The following is a 25232-nucleotide window of genomic DNA, read 5'->3' on the forward strand; positions in this document are numbered from 1 at the left end:
GTTATTGAATAATGAGTGTTTTGCTATTTGAATTATGAATAATGCTGGACATAATGAGTTTTAAAAGAACACATTTTTTTTGGCAAGTGACATTCTTTTTAAAAAAAGATTTTTCCAGACAAAAAATAGTCCAGCAGCCCAAAAATATCTATTTTTTTTGCTGCTGAGGCTTTCAAGGGGGTCTCAAGTGTCAATAAAGGGACCTCGAAGTCACTTCATCCAAGAAAAATGACAAAATACAATGTTTATAACGTCCATTCAGATGCAGCCAAAATTGGACAACCCTCTGGATGAATCTAATAATAATAATAATAATAATAATAATGGATTTTATTTAGATAAGATAAGATAAGATAATCCTTTATTAGTCCCGCAGCGGGGAAATTTGCAGGCTTACAGCAGCGTAGAGTAAAGTGCACACAAGAGACATAGTAGAAGAAGACAAGATAAAAAAATAAAAAATGAAAAATAAAAAATAAAACAAGTATTATAAATAAGCAATAAAAAAAGAAAACAGTAGAAAAAACAACAATAACTGAAATATTATATTTACAGACAGAAAAACCCCCCAACTATTTTAACTATTATTGCACAGTGTAATGTGTAATGTATTGCACAGGTTTTTATTGTCATGTTATTATTGTCATGTGGTCTATAGCACACTTTAAAATACAACGCAATCTCAAGGTGCAGCATCTGATATCTCAATCACAGATGATCAATAATCCGACTCTGAATATTGTTCAAATGTACCCAGTTGCCCTTGTCTGCTTCTTCACCTTAAAGACGTCCCACTATTTATGTGCACAAGGTCGTTGGCCGCCACCTGTTTGGAACGCGGCCCCGGGCCCGGTCGGAGGAGGGGCCGCGCTGAGCGGAGCGGCACGCAGCCCGTCGGGTTCCTGTCTACGTCACACCCCGGGGCTCCCTGTCGGACACAGCTCGCACACTCTGCAGCTAAAGCCCTCTGTGTGGTTTGGAGCGGTTTTATTAGAGGAGAGGACGCTTGGCGTTGACGAGGCAGCGGACGACATGCCTGCGGTTTCTAAAGGGGATGGGATGCGGGGCCTGGCCGTGTTCATCTCCGACATCAGGAACTGTGAGTGTTTGTCACCTTCACGGAACGCTCGCTCGCTCGCTCGCGGTTGGCCTTAGTTACGCGCCCGCGCCAGCTCGTGAAACGTTGCTTGGCGACGAGAACACGTCAGCAAAGGTGCGTTCTTCGCCCGTTGCCCACTCACCACCGGTACCCGGTACCCGGTACCCCGAGACCACCGCTCCGCTGGCTAGCCTGCACGAGCTAGTCCACGCTAGCCGCGAGCACCCGGATGCTGACGTCATGTGGAAGGGCGTGGACCGCGCGCGGCTAGCTGGAGATAAACATGACGTTTTAGTTTCCTGTCCAGAAGTCTGCACAGCAGATACACGCACTTATTAGAGTGTGCTGGTACAGGTCCCTCCACCCAGAGTGTCTATGAAGCATGATTTCACATGATAACACATGTTCACATGATAACACATGATAACACATGTTCACATGATAACACATGTTCACATGTTCACATGATAACACATGTTCACATGATAACACATGATAACATGATCACATGTTCATATGATAACACATGTTCACATGATAACACATGTTCACATGATAACATGTTCACATGTTCATATGATAACACATGTTCACATGTTCATATGATAACACATGTGATAACACATGTTCACATGATAACACATGTTCACATGTTCATATGATAACACATGTTCACATGATAACACATGTTCACATGATTCACATGTTCATATGATAACACATGTTCACATGATAACACATGTTCACATGTTATTAGGCCTGCACTTTAACATCTAGGCCCTATACAAGCTATGTTGTTTTTGTTATGAGGACATCTTTACCTGATTTAGGGACAATGAGAAAATAGGACCAATTTGCCTTTTATTCATTCCCTGGTTTGATGTTTTTAGAAGATGTCAGTGACACACAGTACCAGTCAAAAGTTTAGAAACACCTTCTCATTCAATGGTTTTCTTTATTTGTATTTTTTTCTACATTGTATATCAATATTGAAGACATCCAAACTATGAAGGAACACATATGGAATTATGTGGTAAACAAACAAATGCTCAACAAACCAGAATATGTTTTATATTTTACATTCTTCAGAGTAGTTGAATGAGAAGGTGTGTCCAAACTTTTGACTGGTGTGAATTACTTGTACGTCAGTGTTGCTCAGGCATGTCCCGTCACAGCACAAAGATTAGTGCTGCACCGATCCACTTGTTGTCTTGTCAGTAACCAGTCATCCTTTCACAGTTTTGAGCAGAAGTTTTTTCTGTCAGCAGCCGAAACAAAACGGTTTCCATCCATGCAATCCCAGTAGAACTGCTCCAGCGTGTAGCCGAGCCACCAGAGGCGTTAACGATCACTTGATGCTGATGCAGCCTCTGTGCCGAAGAGGTCGGTGCATGTAGGCTCACTCTCGTAGAGGACAGACTCTTTGGATCTGCTCACATCAATCCACACCGAAACATAGTTGATAACATTTTTCCAAAAACATCTTTCCCTTTCCTGAATGGGAAAAAAAAACCCATAACCCCAGTTCCCACGCCTACATTCATAATAGCGATCCTTTTCTCGTAATTCTGAGACAATATTCTCATGCAGATCTCGTAGTAATGAGAGTTTTTGTATTATTTACTATGAGATAAAAATCTTAAAGTAATGAGATACTGATCTCATAATTGCAAGGTACAGTTGGTGTACGCTTTGGTGCATTTGAGCAACTGTGTGATGCTATCATGTCAACATGGACCATAATCTCTTAAGTAATGTTTTCGGCGCCTTGTTAAAACCCATGGCACCAAGAATTCAGGCTGTTCTAGGAGAAAACAGGGTGTCCTACCTAACCAGCGCTGGCAAGGTGTACCTTTATAAAGTGGCCACTGAGTGTAGTGCATATGTCTGTATATCATGGAGCTCCACTGTTCTTTATAGAGTGCTGCAAGGATGACAGTTTTTTTTTTTGGTCAATCAGGAAGTTAGCATTGCCCTGGTTACCTCAACAAAAAGACAATGGGATTTTTCCAGAAAATAAACTCTGTGGCAAACAAACATTAATAATACTTACACATTTTGTTCCGCAGGATATACTTCACATAGGATTTTTTTCAAGTGTAAATGCAATCACAAGAAGAAAAAGCTAACATTTAGGCTACTATCAGACTACATTACGGTCATGTGACTTTACGTCGCCAACGCAAGCAAAGGGCGGACCAGTCGCCGTGATGACGTTCAGTAGTATCCTCTAATCATCTAACCTCAAAATCCATTGACTTCCAGACCAGGGAACTGGTAGTGCAAAATGGCTGACTCCTTTCAGGGTTTAAGGACTCATTCCTGCATCACTCTACAAAACCACATTAAAGAGCCGTAACATTATATTGAGTGACACATTCTTTCATTATGATGAACACAGCAAGTAAAGTTTATTTCTCTCAGCTCGACAAAAAGAAGCAAAGCAGCAAAAAAAACAAGGAAGAAGTATGATATTCATAATGTGTGATCACAGCAATACTTAACTTGCAAAATATCTTGATCTGTTTGCAGGTAAAAGTAAAGAGGCAGAGATAAAGAGGATAAACAAAGAACTGGCCAATATCCGTTCCAAATTTAAAGGTAGGTGAACAATCGCGACAAACGGTGCTAAACTTCAGTGTACGACATGGATGGTTATTGGTTCTTCTTCTATCCAAAGACTGCTTCGTTGTAGCTGATGTGTTTTTTGTTGTTGATTGTAAAAAAAACTATTGCCTTTTCCAGTTGCTGTTTAATCTGCTTTGGTAACTCATCTTGTGACTGAAGGACTTTCTCACTTCCCAGTTTGTACATCCTCGATTTCCTTCCTCCCCTCAGAGCCGTTCCTTTTAAAGCAATACCAGTTAAATATGACGTGTGTCACAGCTGCATCGGCTGTTTATTGTTAAACAGTTATAACACTGTATTTTATGATCTCTGTCAGATGAGCATAAGTGGCATAGTGTGACAAGAACATTGCACTCATGTCTGTATGTCAACGTGAAATGCAACAAATTAGTGCTAAATGCAAGAGATTGTTGTTATTTGTATAATCATTTTTGACTGGCAGGTCACGATCATAGCAGTTGAATTGGATCAAGATAAAGACATAAGTAATATCAACGTGAAATGTTATTTATGAATGCAGTTCGGACAGAATCTTCTGAGGCGCAATGGTGAAGGCATTTGTAGAGTCCCACCATGGGAGCGAGGCGAAGAGGAGGCACAAAAATGGAGAAATGAGTAGAGCCAGATCGGCTTTGCCACTTTTTAAGTTGCTTCATAGTCTTTTTTTTTACTTTTGCTGTGTCTGCACTTTTTATGTTTAAGCAACTCACTGTCTATGTCTGCCTTAACGTTCGGTTGTTGTTTCTCATGCCACCTGTTTCACGCTGCCTATAATTAGTTTGCTCCGGAATGAAGCTGCCTCCTCTGCCTCATGGTGCCCACTCATTCTGGCCTATGCTCATTCTAGCATATTCTCTATGTAACCTCTCCTGCCCCCCGTATTATGCCAAGGTTTGACCCGGTAACTCTGGCAGTGATTGTTTTTCCTATGTGCTAAAAAGCTGTAAAACTGATTATCCCTGGGCCAAACCAGATCCAGTGCTGGAAAGCTCTGGAGGAAAGGGGTTCCAAATATTGTTTGACTATCCCATCAAGCACATACTTTCATACATGCTGACACTTTTACTGAAACTGTCACTACTGCGTTTTAGTGCCCTCGGGCTGAACAGTTTAAGTGTGGTTCAGGGTCTGATATCATTATAAAGAGCAACAGTATCTACAGCTACTACAGTCTCTGATGACATGCAACCAGGATATGATAAAAAAAAACTGCAAACACATCAGATGTATTTATTTACTTGCACAGATACACTCTGATTTTAATATATGCAGCTATCTGCACCAGCTCCATGCAGCTAAACTGCAGTTGACTCTGTAATGCTTCATATTGATTGTTCAACTCTTCCTCTGATCAGTCCTGCGGTGTGTATAGTTCCGTTACTTGTTTGCTCTGTTAGCTGTATTAGCCTGTTAGCTGTTAGCTGTGTTGGCCAAACACACCGCAGGACTCTGCTGCTCACCGGCTGCTAACAGCCAGCTGGTTCTCCAATCAAAATGAGTAGATGCGCTCTTTTGTAGTCAGTGCTCGTTTCAGTTATTTGCTGAGCGATAGTTATACATAGATTTTCAGATGCACCGACTTTTTTTCAGACCCAAGTAACAGTACATACTATTGGGTGCTTGCTGATGTATATATTTTCATCAGATGTTCCTCACTTTCTGACTGTAACTTATGTTAGAGACAGCATTCAAAAATGGTATAAAACAGTTAATAAAACATGTTGCCATCAAGATATGGTTTTTCAAAAAGTGTGAATCCCCGCAATCACAAGAGGTCCCTGAGCGTACAGTCAGAAATGAGCACAAATAATATTAGGCTTTCCAATTTTACCAAGTCGAATTTGGATGTTTTCAAATCACAGATGACAAACAAAGGCATTAGAATATATCTTACAGGTTAAACATGAGACTGTTGTAGGCTGTTACAGGAGTTGAGTGTCGGGCAGCGGCTCTGCAGCAGCCATTAATAGTATTCACATTCTAATAATAGTAGCTGAGGTGTATAATTAAAATGAGATGGATTAAAATGGATTATTTGACCATAAGAAATTATAGAAAATTCCCCCATGCCTTTTCTTCCATTACTCACTGTTTTGGTGTAAAATGACTGAATGCCCGTTGTACTGATATTGCAATGTCAGACCATTGAAATCCCTGCGTTTGTAACTTCATGTAGACATTCATATCCATATTTCTGTGTGTGTTTGTGCGTGTGTGTGTGTGTGTGTGTGTGTGTGTGTGTGTGTGTGTATTTGCCTGTGTGTGGATAGGAGACAAGGCTCTAGACGGCTACAGTAAAAAAAAGTATGTCTGCAAGCTGCTCTTTATCTTCCTTCTGGGCCATGACATCGACTTTGGACACATGGAGGCTGTCAACCTCCTCAGCTCCAACAAGTACACAGAGAAACAAATTGTAAGTTTGTCCCATGTTCATCCATTGTCTGAAGTTGTAATGCAAATATGTTTTTGCAAAGGGGCGGGGACTAAAGGCTATACAAATAACCCTGCACGTATTGTTTCTCCTGTATATGGTGGAATTGCGCTTTTAAAAATCTATTTCTTACTTTCTAGGGCTACCTGTTCATCTCCGTGCTGGTGAACTCCAACAGCGACCTGATCCGTCTGATCAACAACGGCATCAAGAATGACCTGGCCAGCCGCAACCCGACCTTCATGAACCTGGCCCTGCACTGCATTGCTAATGTGGGCAGCAGAGAAATGGCCGAGGCTTTTGCTTCTCAAATCCCCAGCATCTTGGTGGCAGGGTTTGTACATAAACGTTAATTTATTATTGCTATCTTCAAAGACACAAGACACTCCTTTGACAAAAACAGTTTGGTGTTTTAAAGGGTTCAAATTCACCAAAGCCAACTATAGACAGCAGGTAATACACTGACTATGGATATGTACCTCCCACAACCCCACTTTAAAACAAATCTGAATTATCCCTTTAAGTTCTGATGTTTAAGATTTCCATTATTTCAAACAAAACTTCTGTTTATTGTCAAAAAAAATGTGTCTATAGCTATTCACTGTATTTATATTCTGTACTGGTCTCTTGTATTTTGTGGTTTTCTCTGTAAGAGGGTGCAGTTTGCCATTTCTGTGCGGGATTTAAATCATTATCATTTGAATACCAATTACTCACCCTGTGTTACTTTGAATTCTTCATAAAACTTTGTTTTTAGAGGGGGGCTGCATTTTACAGCAGACCAATATCAAATCAAACTCCCACACAACTAGTGCAGTATTATCCAAGTCTCATTTATCCTCCTGTATGCTCAGTGCTTCCCAAACACTTGCGTATTCGCTTAAACCTCGCTATTTAAAACACTTTGGACTCACCAGGACTGTTGATAAGATGAAGATTACTAGACTGAAATCGTAACGATTATAACTTGAAATTGTGACAGTGACCATTCGTATTAGATTATGATGAATCAAGTTGTCTTGTGCTCGCCTTTATCAGGGACACGATGGACAGCGTGAAGCAGAGTGCAGCACTGTGTCTGCTACGGCTCAACAGGACGTCCCCTGACCTGGTCCCCATGGGCGAATGGACAGCACGAGTGGTCCATCTGCTAAATGATCAGCACCTGGTAAGACTTTACATACCTGTGGCCCAACTCCATACTACATACTGATTCTAAGCCAGTTTTGAGTGTGTAAACTATTTCATTATAAAAATAAGGTACATTTGAAACAATCCCAAAAGATTTGAATACGCTAAAATGCTCTTAAACATAAATAGCATCTCTTATGCTTTGAAATTGAGTCCCAATGAGTACATCTGGGTGAGTACATCAGTGCAGCTGAGCCTACACACTGTCTTTGTCTTCTTCATAAGTCTCTCTCCATCGCTGAATGACCGGTTTGGTGCGAATGAATGAACCGTTACAGTCCTAGAATTCACCCTAGGGATGTGAATAAATAAAGTATACTCAAAGCAGACCGTATGCATAATTAATACGTTTTCTGAGTGTGCTGTTGATCCACACTATTGTCCCCCAATCCAATGCACAAAAGAAATACTGTTGCTCACAGCTGGAAACACCATACACGCAGTATATAATTTCCTGTTAGTATAAGATATAAGGGTACTAACTGCTAAAACATCAAGCTATGACAATTAGTATGTGGTAAATACTGTATAGTACAAGTATGGAGTATGGATTTGTGAGGCAGCGTCTTGTTTGTTTTTGTCTGACTCTCTCTAATCTCTGCGAACGGGAAACACAGTTCCCCAGGGTGATGAAATACTGTGTCTGTTGATCTGTAATTTCTATATAAAGGTGTGTCTGTTTGTTGTTAGGGAGTCGTGACAGCAGCCGCCAGCCTCATCACCACTCTAGCCCAGAAGAGCCCCGAGGACTTCAAAACATCCATCTCACTGGCTGTGGCCAGGCTCAGTAGGGTGGGTGTCTTTCTGTTACATTGCATAATACACTTCATCCCACAGAAAGAGAAAATCTGATATCAACATACATTGATGTGCTATGTTGTTCTTTCTTGTCCAGATTGTGACTTCGGCGTCCATCGACCTACAGGACTATACGTACTACTTTGTTGCCGCGCCATGGTTGTCCGTCAAATTGCTGCGCCTGCTACAGTGCTACACTCCACCCGGTACAGTACAGTACAGTCCTGTCCATGTGCATAAATACAGTTTTATTTATATTGTTTCCCAGTAATATGAGACTAATAACATTTTTCCTGAGCAATTGAAGGTATAATTTAACATTTTGGAAAATGTATTTTATCATGCATAAGAAAGTTGTGCCACCAGCATCAGTTGTGTGATCTACTTAAAGCCACGGTTTGGATAGATGGAAATCTGTGAAACATCTCTTTAACTCATTGTCACAATTTTTTTGGAGCACTTCTATGATCCATGATGGTATCTATTATTCATTTTTTAGTCTCCTTTTTCTCAATGCTGATTTTGGAATGCTTTTCACCCGTGCTCACTGGGCGTTAACGCTGGACAGAAGTACTGTGCAGATGGATAAGATAAATCCACCCCAATTCACTAAAGATTCCCCAAAAATTTTTTACATTTCTGTTCATGCACAGGTCGAATGAACAAAATACATATTAAGTAAGGCCTGCGTTAGAGGTGTATGCAGCGTATCTTTTTCACTTTGGACAAGAGCCTCTGTATGTACCCCTCCCTCCTACCCCTGAAACAAGAATGCTTGAAATGGTTGTCATCAAGTGTAGAAAACAGTTGCATTATGTTGACACTACATGGTACCTGAGTAGAAACAGTCAAATGAAAAAAAAAAAAGAATGCCGTGAGCTTTCAGATAAAAAATATCAGTTTATCTAATTATTTTGGATAATGAGGTGGGAGGAAACATCGCCTGAGTTTAGTGAGGCATCCAGCAGAAAACCAGCAACATGGGCATTGACCTCTGTAATGTCCCTCTTTGTAATGTGTCATTACATAGAGTGATTCGATTTATTGAAAAAAAATGGCGCCTTCATACTAAGAGTTTGTGGACATTATTATGTGATGAGACCGAGTCAAGGCTATGAGTTGTTGAGAACAAGGTCTTTGTTGTTGCAGAGGATGCGGCGCTGCGAAGCCGCCTGACAGAGTGTCTGGAGACCATCCTCAACAAAGCCCAGGAACCGCCCAAGTCCAAGAAGGTCCAGCACTCCAACGCGAAGAACGCTGTTCTGTTTGAAGCCATCGCCCTCATCATCCACTACGACAGGTTGGTCATCATTCACCAAGACAAGCCGGAATATCAAGGAATAGCAGAGCTGTGTTCTTAACAAGAAAAAAGCAGGAAATTCTGATTATTATTCAGGGATTTTTCAACGTTGGGTCACTGGTTGGGCTTTCAGCAAACCGTGTTAGCATCTGACATGTTGCATTTTATGTTTTGAGTCCTTCTGTCGACACTGGACTGTAAAACTGCATTAAGAACACAGAGAGCAGAACACTAAGCTTTACCTTTTTAAAACTGGGTGTTTTTTGGGGGGGAAATTGAAATGTGTGTTGGCATTCAGACCCAGCAGCTAGTCGTTGTGTGTTGCCTGTTGCAGTGAGCCCACCCTGTTGGTACGAGCCTGCAACCAGCTGGGCCAGTTTCTGCAGCACAGGGAAACCAATCTCCGTTATCTGGCTTTGGAGAGCATGTGCACACTGGCCAGCTCCGAGTTCTCTCACGAGGCAGTGAAGACGCACATAGATACCGTGATCAACGCTCTGAAGGTGAGTCCTCCTTTAGCTGGGCCTTTTGATGAACTCTTGCAGGTTAATGTGAAAATGATAAAACCGATGGTTGCTTGGTTGTTGTTGTTTTCATACATCTGATCAGTGGGGAGCCATGGAGTTTTAAAAGTGCCACTGGAATTGTAATGCACTTTTTCAATGTTTTTTATGATCGCTCAATTGAAATTTGCTGCTGAAAAGAAATATTGAATGTTTTTTTTGTTTGGGTCTATGAAGGACTCATAGAGCCTTTTAGCACTAAAATAGTGTCTAAGATAAGTTGCAGCTTTAGTTCTGTTTAGAATTACAAGTCTGTTCTCACTGCGTTAAGGGTGATTGTAACTGATGATAATAATAATGATAATATAAATATTAGTGTAATATCAGATACCAGGAAATTGTCGAATTTTCTGAGATGGTTATCGTACCGCGAAAATCTTAAGCCGTTACAACCGTAGCCGTTTTCCAAAATATTTTCCCAGATCGCTCTGCCCTAACAGTTTCACAATGTGGTTGTCTGTGACACTAATGAACCGAGATGTTACTCAAACTTCTTTTTGTAATTGTTTCCAGGAATTCTCTTTAACCTTATGACCAAGCTGATTAATTAATAAATCCCATAAATACACCTTCTTTATACAGATGTATCATTGGTACTGTAGATGTATTCCTCAGTAGAAATGTGGCACCACCAGCTCACCCTCATTCCATTAAAAAAAAACTACTTTTGAAAGTCTGCCAGAGACATTTGTCATACACTCTGTTCATGTGTGTTTTCCATCCAGACGGAGCGAGATGTGAGCGTTCGCCAGCGGGCCGTGGATCTGCTCTATGCCATGTGCGACCGCAGCAACTCCAAGCAGATCGTGGCAGAGATGCTGAGCTACCTGGAGAACGCCGACTACTCGATCAGAGAGGAGATAGTGGGTCACCGGAGCAGTCCTGTTCACCATTCAGTCCCTCTCTGTGTGCGGCTCCCGCCCTCAGCCAGTTGCCTTTTTGTTTTCTTCCCTCAGGTGCTCAAGGTGGCGATCCTGGCAGAGAAATACGCCGTGGACTACACCTGGTACGTGGACACCATTCTCAACCTCATCCGCATGGCCGGCGACTACGTCAGCGAGGAGGTGTGGTACCGCGTCATCCAGATCGTCATAAACCGAGATGACGTCCAAGGCTACGCAGCCAAGACCGTCTTTGAGGTGAAAATCTATGCCGTCACGGTGTGCACACTCATCTGGCTCCTCAGTGTTAAAAGGCCACTTTTCTTTACAATCGTGTCCATGAGGCCCCAAGAGGAGGAAATATGGGCTAAGTGGGAAAGGGCTACAACTGTTCACACTATGTGGAGATCCATAAATGGGTTCAGTCCCATATGGCAAGCCAACCGCAGCATCATCCCCGCCGTCTCCTTTGGGTGCAAATTTAACAACAGAAATTATATTTTCCAACCCTTCCACAGGATGCTCAGACTAACCTGTTTTATAGTGCAAGAACTATGAATGTCCTGAGCTGTGTGGGTCTGGCTAAATAAGGCCATTTTCAATCCTTTGTTTGCTCTGGATGCCCCAGCTGCCACAAATGCCCCATGGTGCTCTGTTTAAAAAAACACTTGAACCACACAAGGAATAAGTGAGTAATTATAGAATATGACAGGTAGCCATCGAAGTCAAGATGTGATGCATTTTTGTCTTCGTGCAGAGATGTTCAGGAAATGGCTTTACAAATATTAGCCTGCTTCGCACAAAGTGTGCACTGTGTACCTGATAAAGCCTGATAAACATACATGTATAAGGTGTTGAATCTGACTCTGTATTGGCAGATACTCCATAGTAGTGGATTGACTACATTGATTTTCTTTTAAAGAGTAAAAATAACCAAAGAGTGATGACTAACATAATTTTTTTACTGGTGGCAATCAAGAGACCTTCAGACCGATAAAACTTAGAAATCCTCAAGGAGCCTTCCCATTGGGCAACCGGTTCGGGATTTTATACTTCCTGGACTATGTAAGGTCCACATGGACAATGTTGGTTGGCCTGGTTACCACCTATTCCACATTTTAAACTGTACTTGCAGTAGGTAGCAGTGTAAATTCCTAATGCTGTCATGTTTTGTCAACACTCGTAGGCGCTGCAGGCTCCCGCCTGCCATGAGAACCTGGTCAAGGTGGGGGGTTACATCCTGGGAGAGTTTGGCAACCTTATTGCTGGTGACTCACGCTCCAGGTAAACAGCATCCACATAGAAATATCCATATCATCATAATTACTATATCATTTTTTCTTTAGTTGATGTTTCAGCTCAGGGTTGGTTCGGCAAATCTACAAAAAAAAAAGGAATTCTTACTAGCTGCAAGAGGTATACCACCATGCAGATGGTTTTGTTTGAACTTTTCCAGGTTTTGAGATATTTTAATGTAATTTCGTTTTTGGTGCTTACAGCATTAAGCAAATCAATAGCAATGTGTCTTGTCTCTGTTACTGTGAGACCTGGTTTTCAAGGTTTACACCAGGATTATATCTTCTGTAGAAAGTAGTTTTTATGAAGCCAAACCATCTGCATGGCTTGATACGACCAGCCTTAAGTGATAAAATATGTATTTTAGGTGCTGTGCTTACCACAGGAAACGAGCAGAAGAAGCTCTGCATACAAGGAAAATATTGACTTCATTTTGTGACTGGAGCAGAATCTGAATGTCTGGAGGTTTCACAGTTTTGTGTCATCTTCTCCTTCAGCCCTCTGGTCCAGTTTGACCTCCTCCACTCCAAGTTCCACCTGTGCTCTGTGCCAACTCGGGCTCTGCTGCTGTCGGCCTACATCAAGTTCATCAACTTGTTTCCAGAAGTCAAGGCCACGATCCAAGAAGTCCTGCGCTCAGACAGCCAGCTCCGCAACGCTGACGTGGAGCTTCAGCAGAGAGCCATCGAGTACCTGAGGCTCAGCTGCATCGCCAGCACCGACATATTGGTTAGTCTGTTATGATTGAAATACTGATTGGAGATAAAAATTATTTTGAGCCTCCCTGCTGTTTCCCAACATATCAACTGATCGGCCTTTATAGAGCCCATCAATCAATCTTTTTATCCATCGTCCGATAATAATGTTTATTGTTTTCTTTACAATTTCCTTGGCAGTCCTTTTACAAATGCCCAAAAAGCACAGGTATGCTCTGACCGACCGAGGTGTCTGAAACCTGAAATGCCCTCAAGGACATTTGAGCCATTCTTGCGTCTCCCCCTCCTCCGGCATGCTTTTCCTTCCTTCGACTGCAGCCATTCGGAACAGCCATAAACATTTTTGCCCTCAGACGGGGTCACGCGACACGTTGTTTAGAGCATCAACAGGGTAGTAGAAAAACATTTACACCCTGCACATCCTTAATACTGCACCCGCTGCACTGCGATGTACTACTTAGCAAGTTCTAAAAACGTATAAGTGGCTTGTAAGTCACACTTGTGAGTTGAGAGAACCACTCTTTGTAGCATATGGTGTGGTGCCATATGGCAAAGATTTTTATGCGATTTCTCTAGACCCTTGAATCACCATTGCAATTTCTACAGTGGTGTAGTGGCTGTCTTTAAAGCTTTACAGTATTGTCTCCCTCCCCACCTCCGTCTCCACAGGCAACAGTCTTAGAAGAGATGCCTCCGTTCCCAGAGAGAGAGTCGTCGATCCTGGCAAAGCTGAAGAGGAAGAAGGGCCCAGGCAACCTGCCCGACATCGATGATGCCCGGTGGAGCGTCAACGGCAACGCCGAGCACAGCGAGACCACTGAAAGCACAAACAAGGTAAACCCCCGCAGTGGAGCTGTGATAGGTAGCTGTGAAATCTGGCTAGTAGAGCTTTTCACCGGAGAGTTTTATTTATTTTTTTAAACCCACCCAGCAAACGTTCCATCCTAAAAAGTAAAGAAATGTCACCAGTTTCTCCCAAAAATTAGCACGTTTAAGGATTTCTGAATGTGATCGACTAAAACGAGCCTGCATCACACCAACAGTATTCTTAAAGCTGTATTCTGCGTATGTATTGTTCATTACTGCTTTACCTTTATTTCCTTCTATTTTAAGCATTTCTTTGTTCTTTATCTTTACTTGTCTTCTCTCCTTCCTTTCCTGTCTTCCCCCCTCTGTCCTTCCTTTCTTGTCTTTTCTTTCTCCATCAGTTTTCTCCTTCACTGATGGCAGACCTTCTCCCCACCAACAGACCCCGCCCTGCCTCCTCTAGTCCCACCATGTTATCTGCTGGTACCATGGTACATTGATAGCTAGAAAAGACACGTTGTGTGATAAGTTGCATGATTATTCATTATCAGTGGAGTGGCAGGCGGACTCTTTTTTCTCTTGTATATCCCACACTATGTTAGTCGTCAGTGTTCTCTATATCTGCTGTGTGCTTTTTACACAAACTAGCACTGAAGAGGTTTGGGTTTTCGTTTGCTTGCTTTTATAACGTTTTGACAAATCTTATTTAGGTTTCTACAAAATCACCGCACGTTACACTGCATTAAAGTCAAATTTTACAACTACAGAGGGCTGAGGTCACAGGACTACTCTTCTAGCCATCACCTATAAACCTTCTCATCTCCATAATGTGGGACCAACACATGACTGTGCTGACTCTGCCCATCACTCAGCAGGAGCTGAAACAGTGCTGATCGACTAGCTCTTTTAGCCGAATACAAACTTCACAGCACAACGTTGAATGTTTTACATGTTTGACAGACGGTTTTATATGCGGTAGATAGCCAACTGTGTGAGAGTTATCAACATTATGTAACGATTCTCCCAAGCCACGGTTCGGTTCATACCTAAGGTTTTCTTGGGGTTTTTTTTCCGGAGAACTACACCCCTGATTAACATCCCTTATGACGTTTTTCAGCCAATAGCGCCTCAAAGAAGTTGGCAGTGCGTCTACTATCCACGCCATCTCTCAGTCAACCAACCACATGGGGAAATGCCTAAACACAAAATAGCTGTAATGTCCTTATAGTACATATTTTATTACACAAAAAGTGAATTCAAGCTTAAGTTTAACTTAAACTTTCGAGCTTTAGAAAGCAGAGAATTATAAAGAATATTTTGGGAATGCACTGAGCCTGGCACTTTGGACTCATATTTAATATACATCAAGAACTATACACCTCTGTTCAGATGTTGATGGGCTTTGTATGTAAATGCTGTATGTTAAAGTGGATATTTTCTTGATGTTTCCCTCCCAGGGTTCCGCCCACCCCTTCACAGACCTGCTAAATCTAAACTCCACCCCTTCAGCAGGAGCCAGCGTGCTAGTTGATGTCTTGTCCGACATATCCACCCCTGCAATCCTAGACGTGTCTGAGGAAAACTTTTCCAGGTGGGACCATACTGTGAGCTTAGTTGATGAAATTGTGATGGTTTGGTTACAGATAGTTTTGTGTAATCCACATTACACTAAGGAACAGAGAGGATTAGCAGCATTAGGAGCAAAGCAATGTGCTGCTGAGGACGGTGGACACCTAAAACAATCAATATCAGTTGTGTACACTACATTTAGAATGTTTTCACTGCTTTACCTTCCTGTTGGAGAAAACTGAAGCTGGTATATGTGCTCTCCTAACTGCTTATATGCAGCATAGATGGATACAACAACTTCAATCCCCCATTGGAAAGGGCTGTCTGACAGCAAAGTAAACACGTGAAACATTCTAAATATACAGTTAGGCTGATTTTTTTTTTTTTAGATGTCTAAGATAAGTTTTGCTGCCCCGTCCTCAGCAGTATATTGCTTTGCTCCTGTGCTGGTACTCCTGTCTGTTTCTCCCAAACTAGGTTCGTGCCAACCGCCATCTACTGTAGGAGATGCGCTAAAAATGTCTTGGTTTTTTTGTAAATTTGTAATTGTGTGCTTGTGAATTTCAGGTTCGTTTGTAAGAATAACGGTGTTATCTATGAGAACCAGCTGCTGCAGATCGGACTGAAGTCTGAGTACAGGCAGAACCTGGGTGAGCAGCTTTATTATTTAGTGTTTGAGCAATCTCATCAGACCTCATCAGTTTCAAAGATAATGTTAAAGGATACTTCTGCTAATATTGGAAATGAAAATAATATAATGCAGAATGGGATTAGTATTTATGTAACTTACTTTAAATGTCCGGGATGCTGGTCAGATGTGGTCACTTCAAGAATTGAGCTCAAAGATAGTTTACCTTGTGTCGTCCCACAGGTCGCATGTACGTGTTCTTCGGCAACAAGACCTCCAGCCAGTTCCTCAGCTTCTCCTCATCGGTTACCAGTAGTGACGCTCTCAAGACTCATATCCTTAACACTGCTTGGCAGCTTCTTGCCACAGACTTGATCGTCCCTTTTCCAGCCCACAGGAAAGCCCTGCAGTTTACTAAACAACTAAATCAACAAAGTAAAAGCTGTTGTCTGTAGGCTGAGATGAATGCTAGTGTCATATAGGTTTCTGTGGAATCCTTGACCACCGTCTCCACAGCTGAATATCCAGACCAAGGCGGTCGACCCCACGGTAGAAGGCGGGGCTCAGCTCCAGCAGATCCTCAACATCGAGTGTGTGTCCGATTTCACAGACGCACCGGTGCTCGACATCCAGTTCAGGTCGGTGTCTGGATGCACACTTTATGCTTCACATGTTCAGTTTAGTTCCACGAGCTAATTTGCGACCGTATGTGTGTGCCAACAGATACGGCGGAGCTCTTCAGAACATTGCCGTGAAGCTCCCCGTGATGCTGAACAAGTTTTTTCAGCCCACGGAGATGACATCCCAAGACTTCTTCCAGCGCTGGAAACAGCTTGGAGTGTAAGTCTCACTTTAGATTATCAATGCACCACTGTCTACTTGTTCCTATCAGAATTTGAAAAAAAAGGCAGATTTCTTTAATCGTTTGAAATGTTGATCAAATTCGTTGGACCAGCAATGATCTGAAAGTCACTTTATATTCAGTGTTTTATGGCTCAATGGTCTTCTAGTTCGTTATGTCATACAGTATGTCAGAAGTGGTTCACCCCAAAATCAAAAACACATATTTTTCCTCTTAACTTTAGTGCTATTTATCAATCTTGGATAGTTTTGGTGTGCTGATGACAGCAAGAGATGGAAACAGTAATGGCATCCTCCTCCTTGGATGAACCGTAACTTCAGCTAGCTGGCTCAGTTCTGCGAGCGTTAAACTATAAACACGAGCCTCTCGTCCATGAGTAGATGCAAGCCTGATGCAGCATGACTGGTGTAGGTCGGTAGTAAGAAAATAGTGCCCCTGTAATGCACGTGTAATGTGCACTAAAACAAAAAAGTCAAGCGATTAAGTTAAGCGATTCTCTTCTCTCTCTCTTTTCCGTGTCCTCAGTCCTCAGCAAGAGGTCCAGACAATCTTCAAAGCCAGACACCCGATGGACACAGACGTTACCAATGCCAAGGTAAAAAAAACAAACTTTAAGGGAAGCTGCTTAGCTTCATTCATTCATTGAGGGAAATCTGCATGAAGGGTTACATGGTTTATAATGCAGAATTTGTAACAACTTTTCAGAAAAATGGTGATGTTGTTTTTGACAGTTTTTTATAGTTATTTTGCACTCTACTGTAGTTTTTTTAAACACAGTGGGACGAATACATTCTCTAGTTTTATATCATTTACTTTCTCACCCTAACTCAGCCAGAATGAGAGATGCCATGGTTAGGGAATTTTCCCATGGGTTAATAAACTTGAGACAGCACCGGTGTTACAAGATAAAGTGTACTTAGTGATCTACCCGTATCACTGCTAGATCACTTTGTAACATGAATGCAGTATTTCTACTGTTACCTCACACCTTCAACCATATCTGCAGCCCATATTAGCAGGTGGGGTTTGCTCAGTTGACATGAAACGTTTCACTATTTTAGCACTTTAAGCGCAATTTATACTTTTATACTCTACTTTATGCTTTAGAAACAGCAGGTCTTATATATAATCATAATGTCATTTTTCCATTTTTATTCACTTTTGTAACTCATTTCGTAGATTTTAGGTTTTGGTGTCGCTCTGCTGGATGGGGTTGATCCCAATCCTGCAAACTTTGTTGGAGCTGGAGTCATTCACACTAAGAACACTCAGGTGGGCTGCCTCCTCAGACTGGAGCCCAACACACAAGCACAGGTAAAGAGACTCGTGTACACAGACACGTCCTTGTATTGAACCTTCATAATGCTTTTGTAACTGTGTATGTTTGTTTCCTATTCAGATGTACCGTCTCACCCTCCGGACCAGCAGGGAGTCTGTGTCTCAGCGACTGTGTGACCTCCTCTCTGACCAGTTTTAGACTCAACGCAGCACCAGTATTTCTACACCTTTTACTCTCCTAGTCTCTCTTTAGATAGAATTGATGTATTGTACAGTGTAAATTCTTTTTTTATTCTTATTTTACTTACTCCGCATGTAAATGAAGTGAAATGTATTTTTCGCACATAGCTTTACTAATATATATCACTGCTTTAAGCCTGCCTTGTATACTCACACTGAGCACCTTAGCCGAGATGTTGCGGAAGGTGAAAAAAAGGCTCTGAATGCTTTTCTGCAGTGTTCCGCCGCTCCACAGTTTTGAAATGGTGTGTTTTATTGCTCGGGTACTGCCTTTATCATCCAAACATTTTGAAGAGTTTGTTTGGAAGCATTGATGAGATTGAGTTTGTTGAAAATCTCACTAGCATTGTAGGCTTATCAGTGATCTCAACAGTAAAATCAGTGGTTCTGATAGCCTTTCTATCACACTTTTGTGTGTTTAAAAAAGATGCACAGAACTGAGAAGCTTTCCTCAACTTCTCGACCATTTTGCACTTGAAAAAAAAGTATCACATAAGTAGAACTACGGAGACAATTAAGGAAGAAAAACATTTTCTTCCTTAATCGATTTCGATTTTCTTAGTCTGATCTGAATAGTTTTCTCTCCTGTGTTTGAAAAAAAATATTTGACAGCAAGTGTTTGTTGTTATAATTCTCTTTTTGGTCTCATGAGGCTTAAGTGCACCACTAACCCAGGTTCTAAATAGGACTAAAAGCATTCCCGTTTTACTCTACATGAGCTTTATTTTGCGTAAAATTACAACTCACCTGGAAGAAAACATGAATGTACTAAGTGAAGATGCAATGATTGATCAGCGGCCTATTGAAACTTAAAGGATTCCAGATTTTTCTTTAGATGAGAATTGGAAAATCGATTACCAGATATATTTTTTTCCCTCACTTACCTCGCACAGATAGATTTAGACGAGATCATCTTTTCTTCAGTGTCAGAATACTCACTTATTTCACTAATTTTACATGTCTGTCATCTCAGGAGAAAAAGCTAAGCTTTGCAACAAAAAAAAGAGTATTTGGATGCTACAAATTTTGGTGGTGGGATTTTTGAGCTACACTGCACATAGTTTACACATAGAATTCAGGCCTTCCGATTAAATGGCAAAGAATATCAATATAGAACGCTAGGTAGCAAACCGATATGAATTTCTGATTCTGTGTCCAGAATATAGTCTGATTTACCTGATGCAGGCTTTTGCTATAAGCCAGCCATTGGCCACGTACTTCACGTAGCATTCTCCTCCCCTCCCGCTATCTGCGCTTTCTATTTGTGAGGGCGAGAGTGTTTTTTTTCACTATAGCAGAATGAATATGGGTTCAACCAGACCATTCTCTGAACTTTTGTTACTCTGTCAACAACAGAACAAGCCTTCAAACAGTAAAGAGTCATATTTCATATATAAATATATATATAAATATATATACTTTCACCTAAACACATTTATTCACAAAACACTGCCAAATTGGTAATATTTCTACATTTCAATAATGTATGGTGTATTTTGTGTTTTATAAAATGTACTTTTATCATAATGCTTGTTTGCGTGTTTGATGCTTCACATAAAGACGGGCTCGTCCTCCCACCACCTCTATAGCGGTGTACAAATGACAAGCAGCGGTTTATCTGCGACAGCAAGACTCCAGGAAGTCATTGTGTCCGACAATTAGAAATAGTTATAAACCCTATACAACGGTACCTTGTCTCTTATAAGCAGCTTTTTTTGGGGTACGTATTCAACAAACGGGTCATAGACAGGTTGGTGGATTTTTTTTAATTGGATTGAGCCACACAGGATTAATCCCTTATCAAGAAAGCAAATACGTTTATGTACCAAAACGTTAAACTATTCTTTAAAGTGCTTTTGTTTGAACTATTGATGAAATTTATTAAGAAGAACGTAAGAATAGATAGAATACAATTAAGGGTACTTTAATCTGGACCTGAGAAGCTTTGCTGTGATGTTTACCATGTTTTGACGATGCCTATGGGCCCATATCCAGTTATCAGTTTATGTCTTGACTCTTGTATGATATAATATTCATTTAAAGTAAAGTTGACTCTGTCCTTTTGGGAGTCATGAGATGATCTGTTTACTTCTGTCAGGCCAAGGAGTGTTCAAGAAGACCAACTTCCCCAGCATCCCGCTGTGCCTTTCTATTGTTCAGCAGCTCGTTTTCAAGAAGAAAATGCAGCAGTGCATTTTTATGAATTTCAAGGGCTGAAAGTTCATATCTCGGTAAATACAACAAAGTCTAACTGTAAATGACCACTCGATACTAAGCACTGATGTACTTTCTAGCCTGTTGTGGATACAGTACAATGAAAAGTGATTAAGACTGAGCTGTTCCTCGCTGGGACAAACCAAACAATATATTGAACTTTTATTTGCTAGGTTGCTGGAAACACCACTCCAGTTAAAAAGCTAACATTGCTCAGTATTTGCTCTATGTGTAACTAAGCTGCTGTTGGTTAACACATTTTTATGAGGTGATATGTCAGTTTTGTGTTTACAGCTTGTTTAACTTGCTCATTAACGCAGGTGTAAAGGCAGTCCTGTTTATAACCTGGGACTTGTTTTCATATTTTAGTCCATTAATCTCTCGTTATGGTTTGGTGCTAAGCTTTATACCAGGTTCCAAAAGGGGCCACCAAAATACATCAAGTCCATTTAATCAAGTCCACTTACCAGCCTCATGGTCTCTGCCATTTCACTTTTATTGCTCACCTCCACTTAAAAGCTCCACTGGACTCAAAGCTACACACAAAGCGGTGTTTAAGTGGAGCACAAGATTATGCTAAACTACACTCTAGATATTTGTGCCTAAACTATGACACTAAGACCTAAGTCCTAGGTACTACATCCAGCACACACTCAGTGCTTACTATCAGTTGCTGTACTATTTTAACTTTACAAATTGTCACAATGCTGATGTTTTTTTTGCCTTTTTTTAAACAAGTGTTTCTGTCTCTGTGCCAGATGGCTGGATATCTTGTTGCTATTAAAATGTAATGTCATTTCAACATCTGAAAGCTGGCTTTTGTAAACAAATTAAATCCTATATATCTTGCTTTTTAATGGAAAAAAGTGTGATTAATTATACTGTATCATTATACAATATGTTCAATATAAGTCAACTCACAAAATCCCACATTGTACTTGAAACTTGTGTACAGTTGACTGCAGGGATTTCTGCTTTGGAATATTCAAAGATCGCTCCATCAGTTTCCTTTTATGCTCTGCTCCAACACCACAGGGAAAGTGAAGTGGTGACAGCAGATATTTTTTAATTTTAGAGTATTTAATAAATATTTTTGTTTAAATCAGAGCTACAAACTGAGATAGTTATACTTTTATTCGGGAGTAATTTCTATTTTTCAGCAGTGTTTTGTGTCAGCAGTTGGACACTAACAAAATAATTATTTGTTAAAATAATACCTCAGATTAGTTTTTTTTCCACTGCCTTTGCCACCCTGTCATTTTACTGTAACAGAGCTTGTAACAGCTGTCCAATATACAGTGGTTTATCACTGTCATAGTTGTTCCTTGTTAAAGCATGGAAACTGCTATATAGTCTCTCTTAATATTTTTATCAAATTTTGCATGCAGAGATTATTGTCACAATAGCCTACGTCAGCGGATTTCATTGACGGATCGGATGGGGATGAAATGGAGGAAGAAGATGACCATGAAAAAGTCATTTTCGGAGTGTGGCTATTCATGTACGAGCCAAAAATCCTAAGCGGACTGTTCTGCTGGTGAAAGAGAGACGCAGGCTCATCTCGGCGATGGAGCTTATGCATCACAATGGTAGGGTTATGTCTTTATTAAAAAGCCTTAAAGTGGACCCTAAATTGGTATACAGCCCCGAGAAGGATGGTTCATCAATGACAAACTCTTAAATACCATAGTGCAATACTAGTGTGATTACAAATAAATCTACTTTGAATTCCTTGGAACTTCAAGTTAGGAAATATAAATTATGAAATACCATTATATTTTTATCTAATAAATCATAATCATGACATACAATCATAACATCGGCTGACAGTGAGTATTTTTATAATGCAGAACAGTAACAGCAGTAAAGAGCTATATAATAAATATAAAGTCAACATAACACTTTTACTACAAGGACTCAATAAAACTTAATAGGACATGATAAAGTTATTTAAACTAATAAGGCTAAGAAGATAGTTATGGGCTCAAGACAAACAGGTTGTGGAAGTTCACTACTGACCTTCGGGAGAAGTATGCGTAACAAGATCGTAGTTCTTTTTTAGCTCTAATTTGTTCGAAAGCTCAAACAAACGGTGGACTCTTGATCTTCAAAAACAAAAATCGAATTTGCCATTTTGTACGGAAATTGTGTGAAGCTACATTGTTGCTGCGATTCTTGCTTGAGTAAATAAAATGGATTCAAATTGCGCTTTTCACTGACTTAAGTCACAAAGTGCCTAACCATGGCTTTATAACATACAAGGAAGGAATCATAGAAGATGAAATGACCACACTTACCATATGTTTGAAAAGTACAATAATGTTTTGTTTTTTTATAATTTACAAATTCAGTGTGAAGTTTCGGTATAACAGCCTCACCGCGGGATCACCACCAGTTTGAAGAAGGGTGTGTGGAGCACACAGTAAATTTGTATCTCCTAAAAGAACCTGCTGATGAATAAGGGCGAAGTAGTTCAACCACATTTGCAAGAGTCTGACCGTGCAAAGCTCTCTAAGTAACAGTGAGAGTTTTTAAGTGGATCCTTATATGCTACACAGAGCCAGTGAAGAGATCTGATTATGGGGGTAAGGTGAGACCCTCTGTTTTACCTAGTGAGTAGTCTGGCGGCAGCTTTCTGGATTGCATCACTTGTTCAGCAGTTGGAAATACAGATCTCAGTTTACTGGTATTTCTCAAGGGGGAAAAAACACGATCTAGTTAGCTGCTTAACATGGGTGTCGTCCAGGCCCTAATAGTGTTAGGACAGTATAGCACCCTAGATAACCTAAAAGCCTCCCGAGGTTTGAACAAAAGGTAGAGTTGGACATCCAAATTATATTACTTATTAAATCTTTTCATGTTCTATCCGATGGGTATTACATATAAAGAGAACAGCAGGGGCCCCAGGACCAAGCCCTGCGAGACACCACAAGACGGTGGAGAGGTATCAGACACAAAGTCTACATCAAAACGGTTGATAGATAAGCCCATCCAATCAAGTATATGATGGTCTAGAGTGTTAAACGCAGAGCTGAGGTCCAGAAGTACTAACACAAATCAATCACCTACAAAAGAAGACATTAGGATATCATTAGGAACCGTCAGAAGACTGGTGTCAGTATAGTGCTGTTTCTGAAAACTGAACTGGATCTTAACATAGTCTATGTTCCTCTCCTGTGCAGCAGTGAGTTGGTCGGCCACAACCTTCTCTAAAACTTTTGACAGAAATGGTAGTTTAGTTCATGTGTGGGGCAGGATCTAAATTCATTTTCATTAATATGGGCTGGATAGTTTGAGGATATGTGTGTATTTTTCAAAACTCAGAACTTTAAATATGCAAATAATCAATCAAAAGCACAATAGCTTCAAAGGTTTATTTTATTTGAAACCCCCCAAAAACGTAATAAAAAACAACTCGATACAGAGTGGGGGAATTAAGAGATTACATTCAAATCCACAATAAACGACTCTTCATGTACAATATCTCAAGTAGCGTTTAAAAATCAAAGGGAAGGATGACGTTGAAGTCGTTCTCTGGTACAAAACATTATTTGTGCTCATGTCACTATTTATTCATTATTGAGTAACACAGATAGCTTTTTATACAGTGATTGCTTTCTTGTTAGGCGGTGGTTAATGAAGTACTCAGATCTTTTAAGTAAAAGTAATGAAGTACTACTGACATTATAGTATATCTTAAATTCTCCTTCAAGCAGATCTTTATTTTCAGAATGATATTTCTAATACCACTAGATAATAACTTGCGATAGATCAATGTGTAACTATTGTTGCAGCTGGTAAAGGTGGCGCCAATTTCAATTAATTTATATACCGCTGGGTAGCTTAATCCATAATAATATCCGTAATTTATTAGTTGATTTAAATTTGTATTAATAATTTGTACCTGAGAATACATGTAGTGGAGTAACAATATCTGCCTCTGAACAATTGTGGAGTAGAAGTATAAAGTGGCTTAAAATGGAAATACTCAAGTAAAGTACAAGTACCTTAAAATTGTATTTAAGTACAGCAGTTGAGAAAATTTAGTGAGTTACATTTCACCACAGCTTTTAGGATAGACTCTTTGAAGATAGCAGAGACTAACTGCTCCATTTGGCACTGACGTCAAAGTGAAACATCCATGATGCCTAGTTTTACCAATTACCGTACCTCTGCTTGGAGTTCCTTTGTGACGTAGTTCAGCAACGCGGCTTTAACCTGCTGCTGGAGAGTGGGGTTGCCCATCACAAGGGCGATGAGCTGGGCCGCGTCCATCCAGTCCAGTTTGTCTAAGACGCTCGCAACTTGATCGTAGAGCTTCTGTCGCTGGGCAGGAGGCAACTCCATCAGGATCTGAGGCAGAGGCCTAAACTCTCCGCTGGTTAGCCAGCTCAAGAGACCGCCTACTGCTGCACCTAGTAGAGACACAGAGAATCTTAAAGCTCCCTGTCAGTGTGGGCTGCATTTGGACCCTTGGGTCAGGCAGCTGTAATGTCTAATTCAGAAATATAATGGTCAGAAAAAGAAACTGTAGATTTTGTTCAAGTATTTATTCTTACCGACAGCTAACCCTGGAGGTCCACCGAGCATCCCGCCTACAACCGCAGTTCCTGTTACCTTAATCGCTCCTTTGGCGGAGTTTTTCACTGCCACCTTGATCTGATCGTGAGCTGATATTTCGCAGCACAGACGCACAACATCATCCATTCGTGGAGCCATCCCCTGCTTTGA

The 25232-nt window shown here is 40.8% G+C and overlaps 2 protein-coding genes across 3 annotated transcripts; one reads left to right on the forward strand and one right to left on the reverse strand.

Annotated features, from left to right (window-relative positions):
• The first annotated feature begins 922 nt into the window (after window positions 1–922).
• On the forward strand, window positions 923–21345 carry LOC129100686 (AP-2 complex subunit alpha-2-like). 2 transcript variants are annotated; one of them, XM_054610129.1, is made up of 23 exons: window positions 923–1099; window positions 3632–3700; window positions 5998–6140; window positions 6299–6492; window positions 7197–7326; window positions 8040–8141; window positions 8245–8353; window positions 9297–9447; window positions 9782–9950; window positions 10736–10873; window positions 10967–11149; window positions 12078–12175; window positions 12685–12916; window positions 13573–13737; window positions 14112–14201; window positions 15168–15301; window positions 15847–15929; window positions 16151–16239; window positions 16421–16545; window positions 16631–16747; window positions 17295–17364; window positions 17949–18083; window positions 18169–21345. In XM_054610129.1, exons 1-23 carry the CDS (start codon window positions 1033–1035, stop codon window positions 18244–18246), a joined length of 2871 nt encoding a protein of 956 aa, XP_054466104.1. In that variant the 5' UTR covers window positions 923–1032; the 3' UTR covers window positions 18247–21345. The 2 variants fall into 2 exon arrangements, with proteins under 2 accessions (XP_054466104.1, XP_054466112.1); XM_054610137.1 differs by lacking the exon at window positions 14112–14201.
• A 2018-nt stretch (window positions 21346–23363) lies between these two features.
• LOC129098830 (protein C19orf12 homolog) lies at window positions 23364–25232 on the reverse strand. Its single transcript, XM_054607946.1, has 3 exons — window positions 25061–25232; window positions 24672–24916; window positions 23364–23417 (listed from the first exon to the last, which is right to left on the reverse strand). The coding sequence occupies exons 1-3, from the start codon at window positions 25218–25220 to the stop codon at window positions 23364–23366; spliced, it is 459 nt and encodes a 152-aa protein (XP_054463921.1). The 5' UTR covers window positions 25221–25232.

Source organism: Anoplopoma fimbria, chromosome 2 (genome assembly GCF_027596085.1).
Source record: "Anoplopoma fimbria isolate UVic2021 breed Golden Eagle Sablefish chromosome 2, Afim_UVic_2022, whole genome shotgun sequence".
Taxonomy (NCBI): Eukaryota; Metazoa; Chordata; class Actinopteri; order Perciformes; family Anoplopomatidae; genus Anoplopoma; species Anoplopoma fimbria.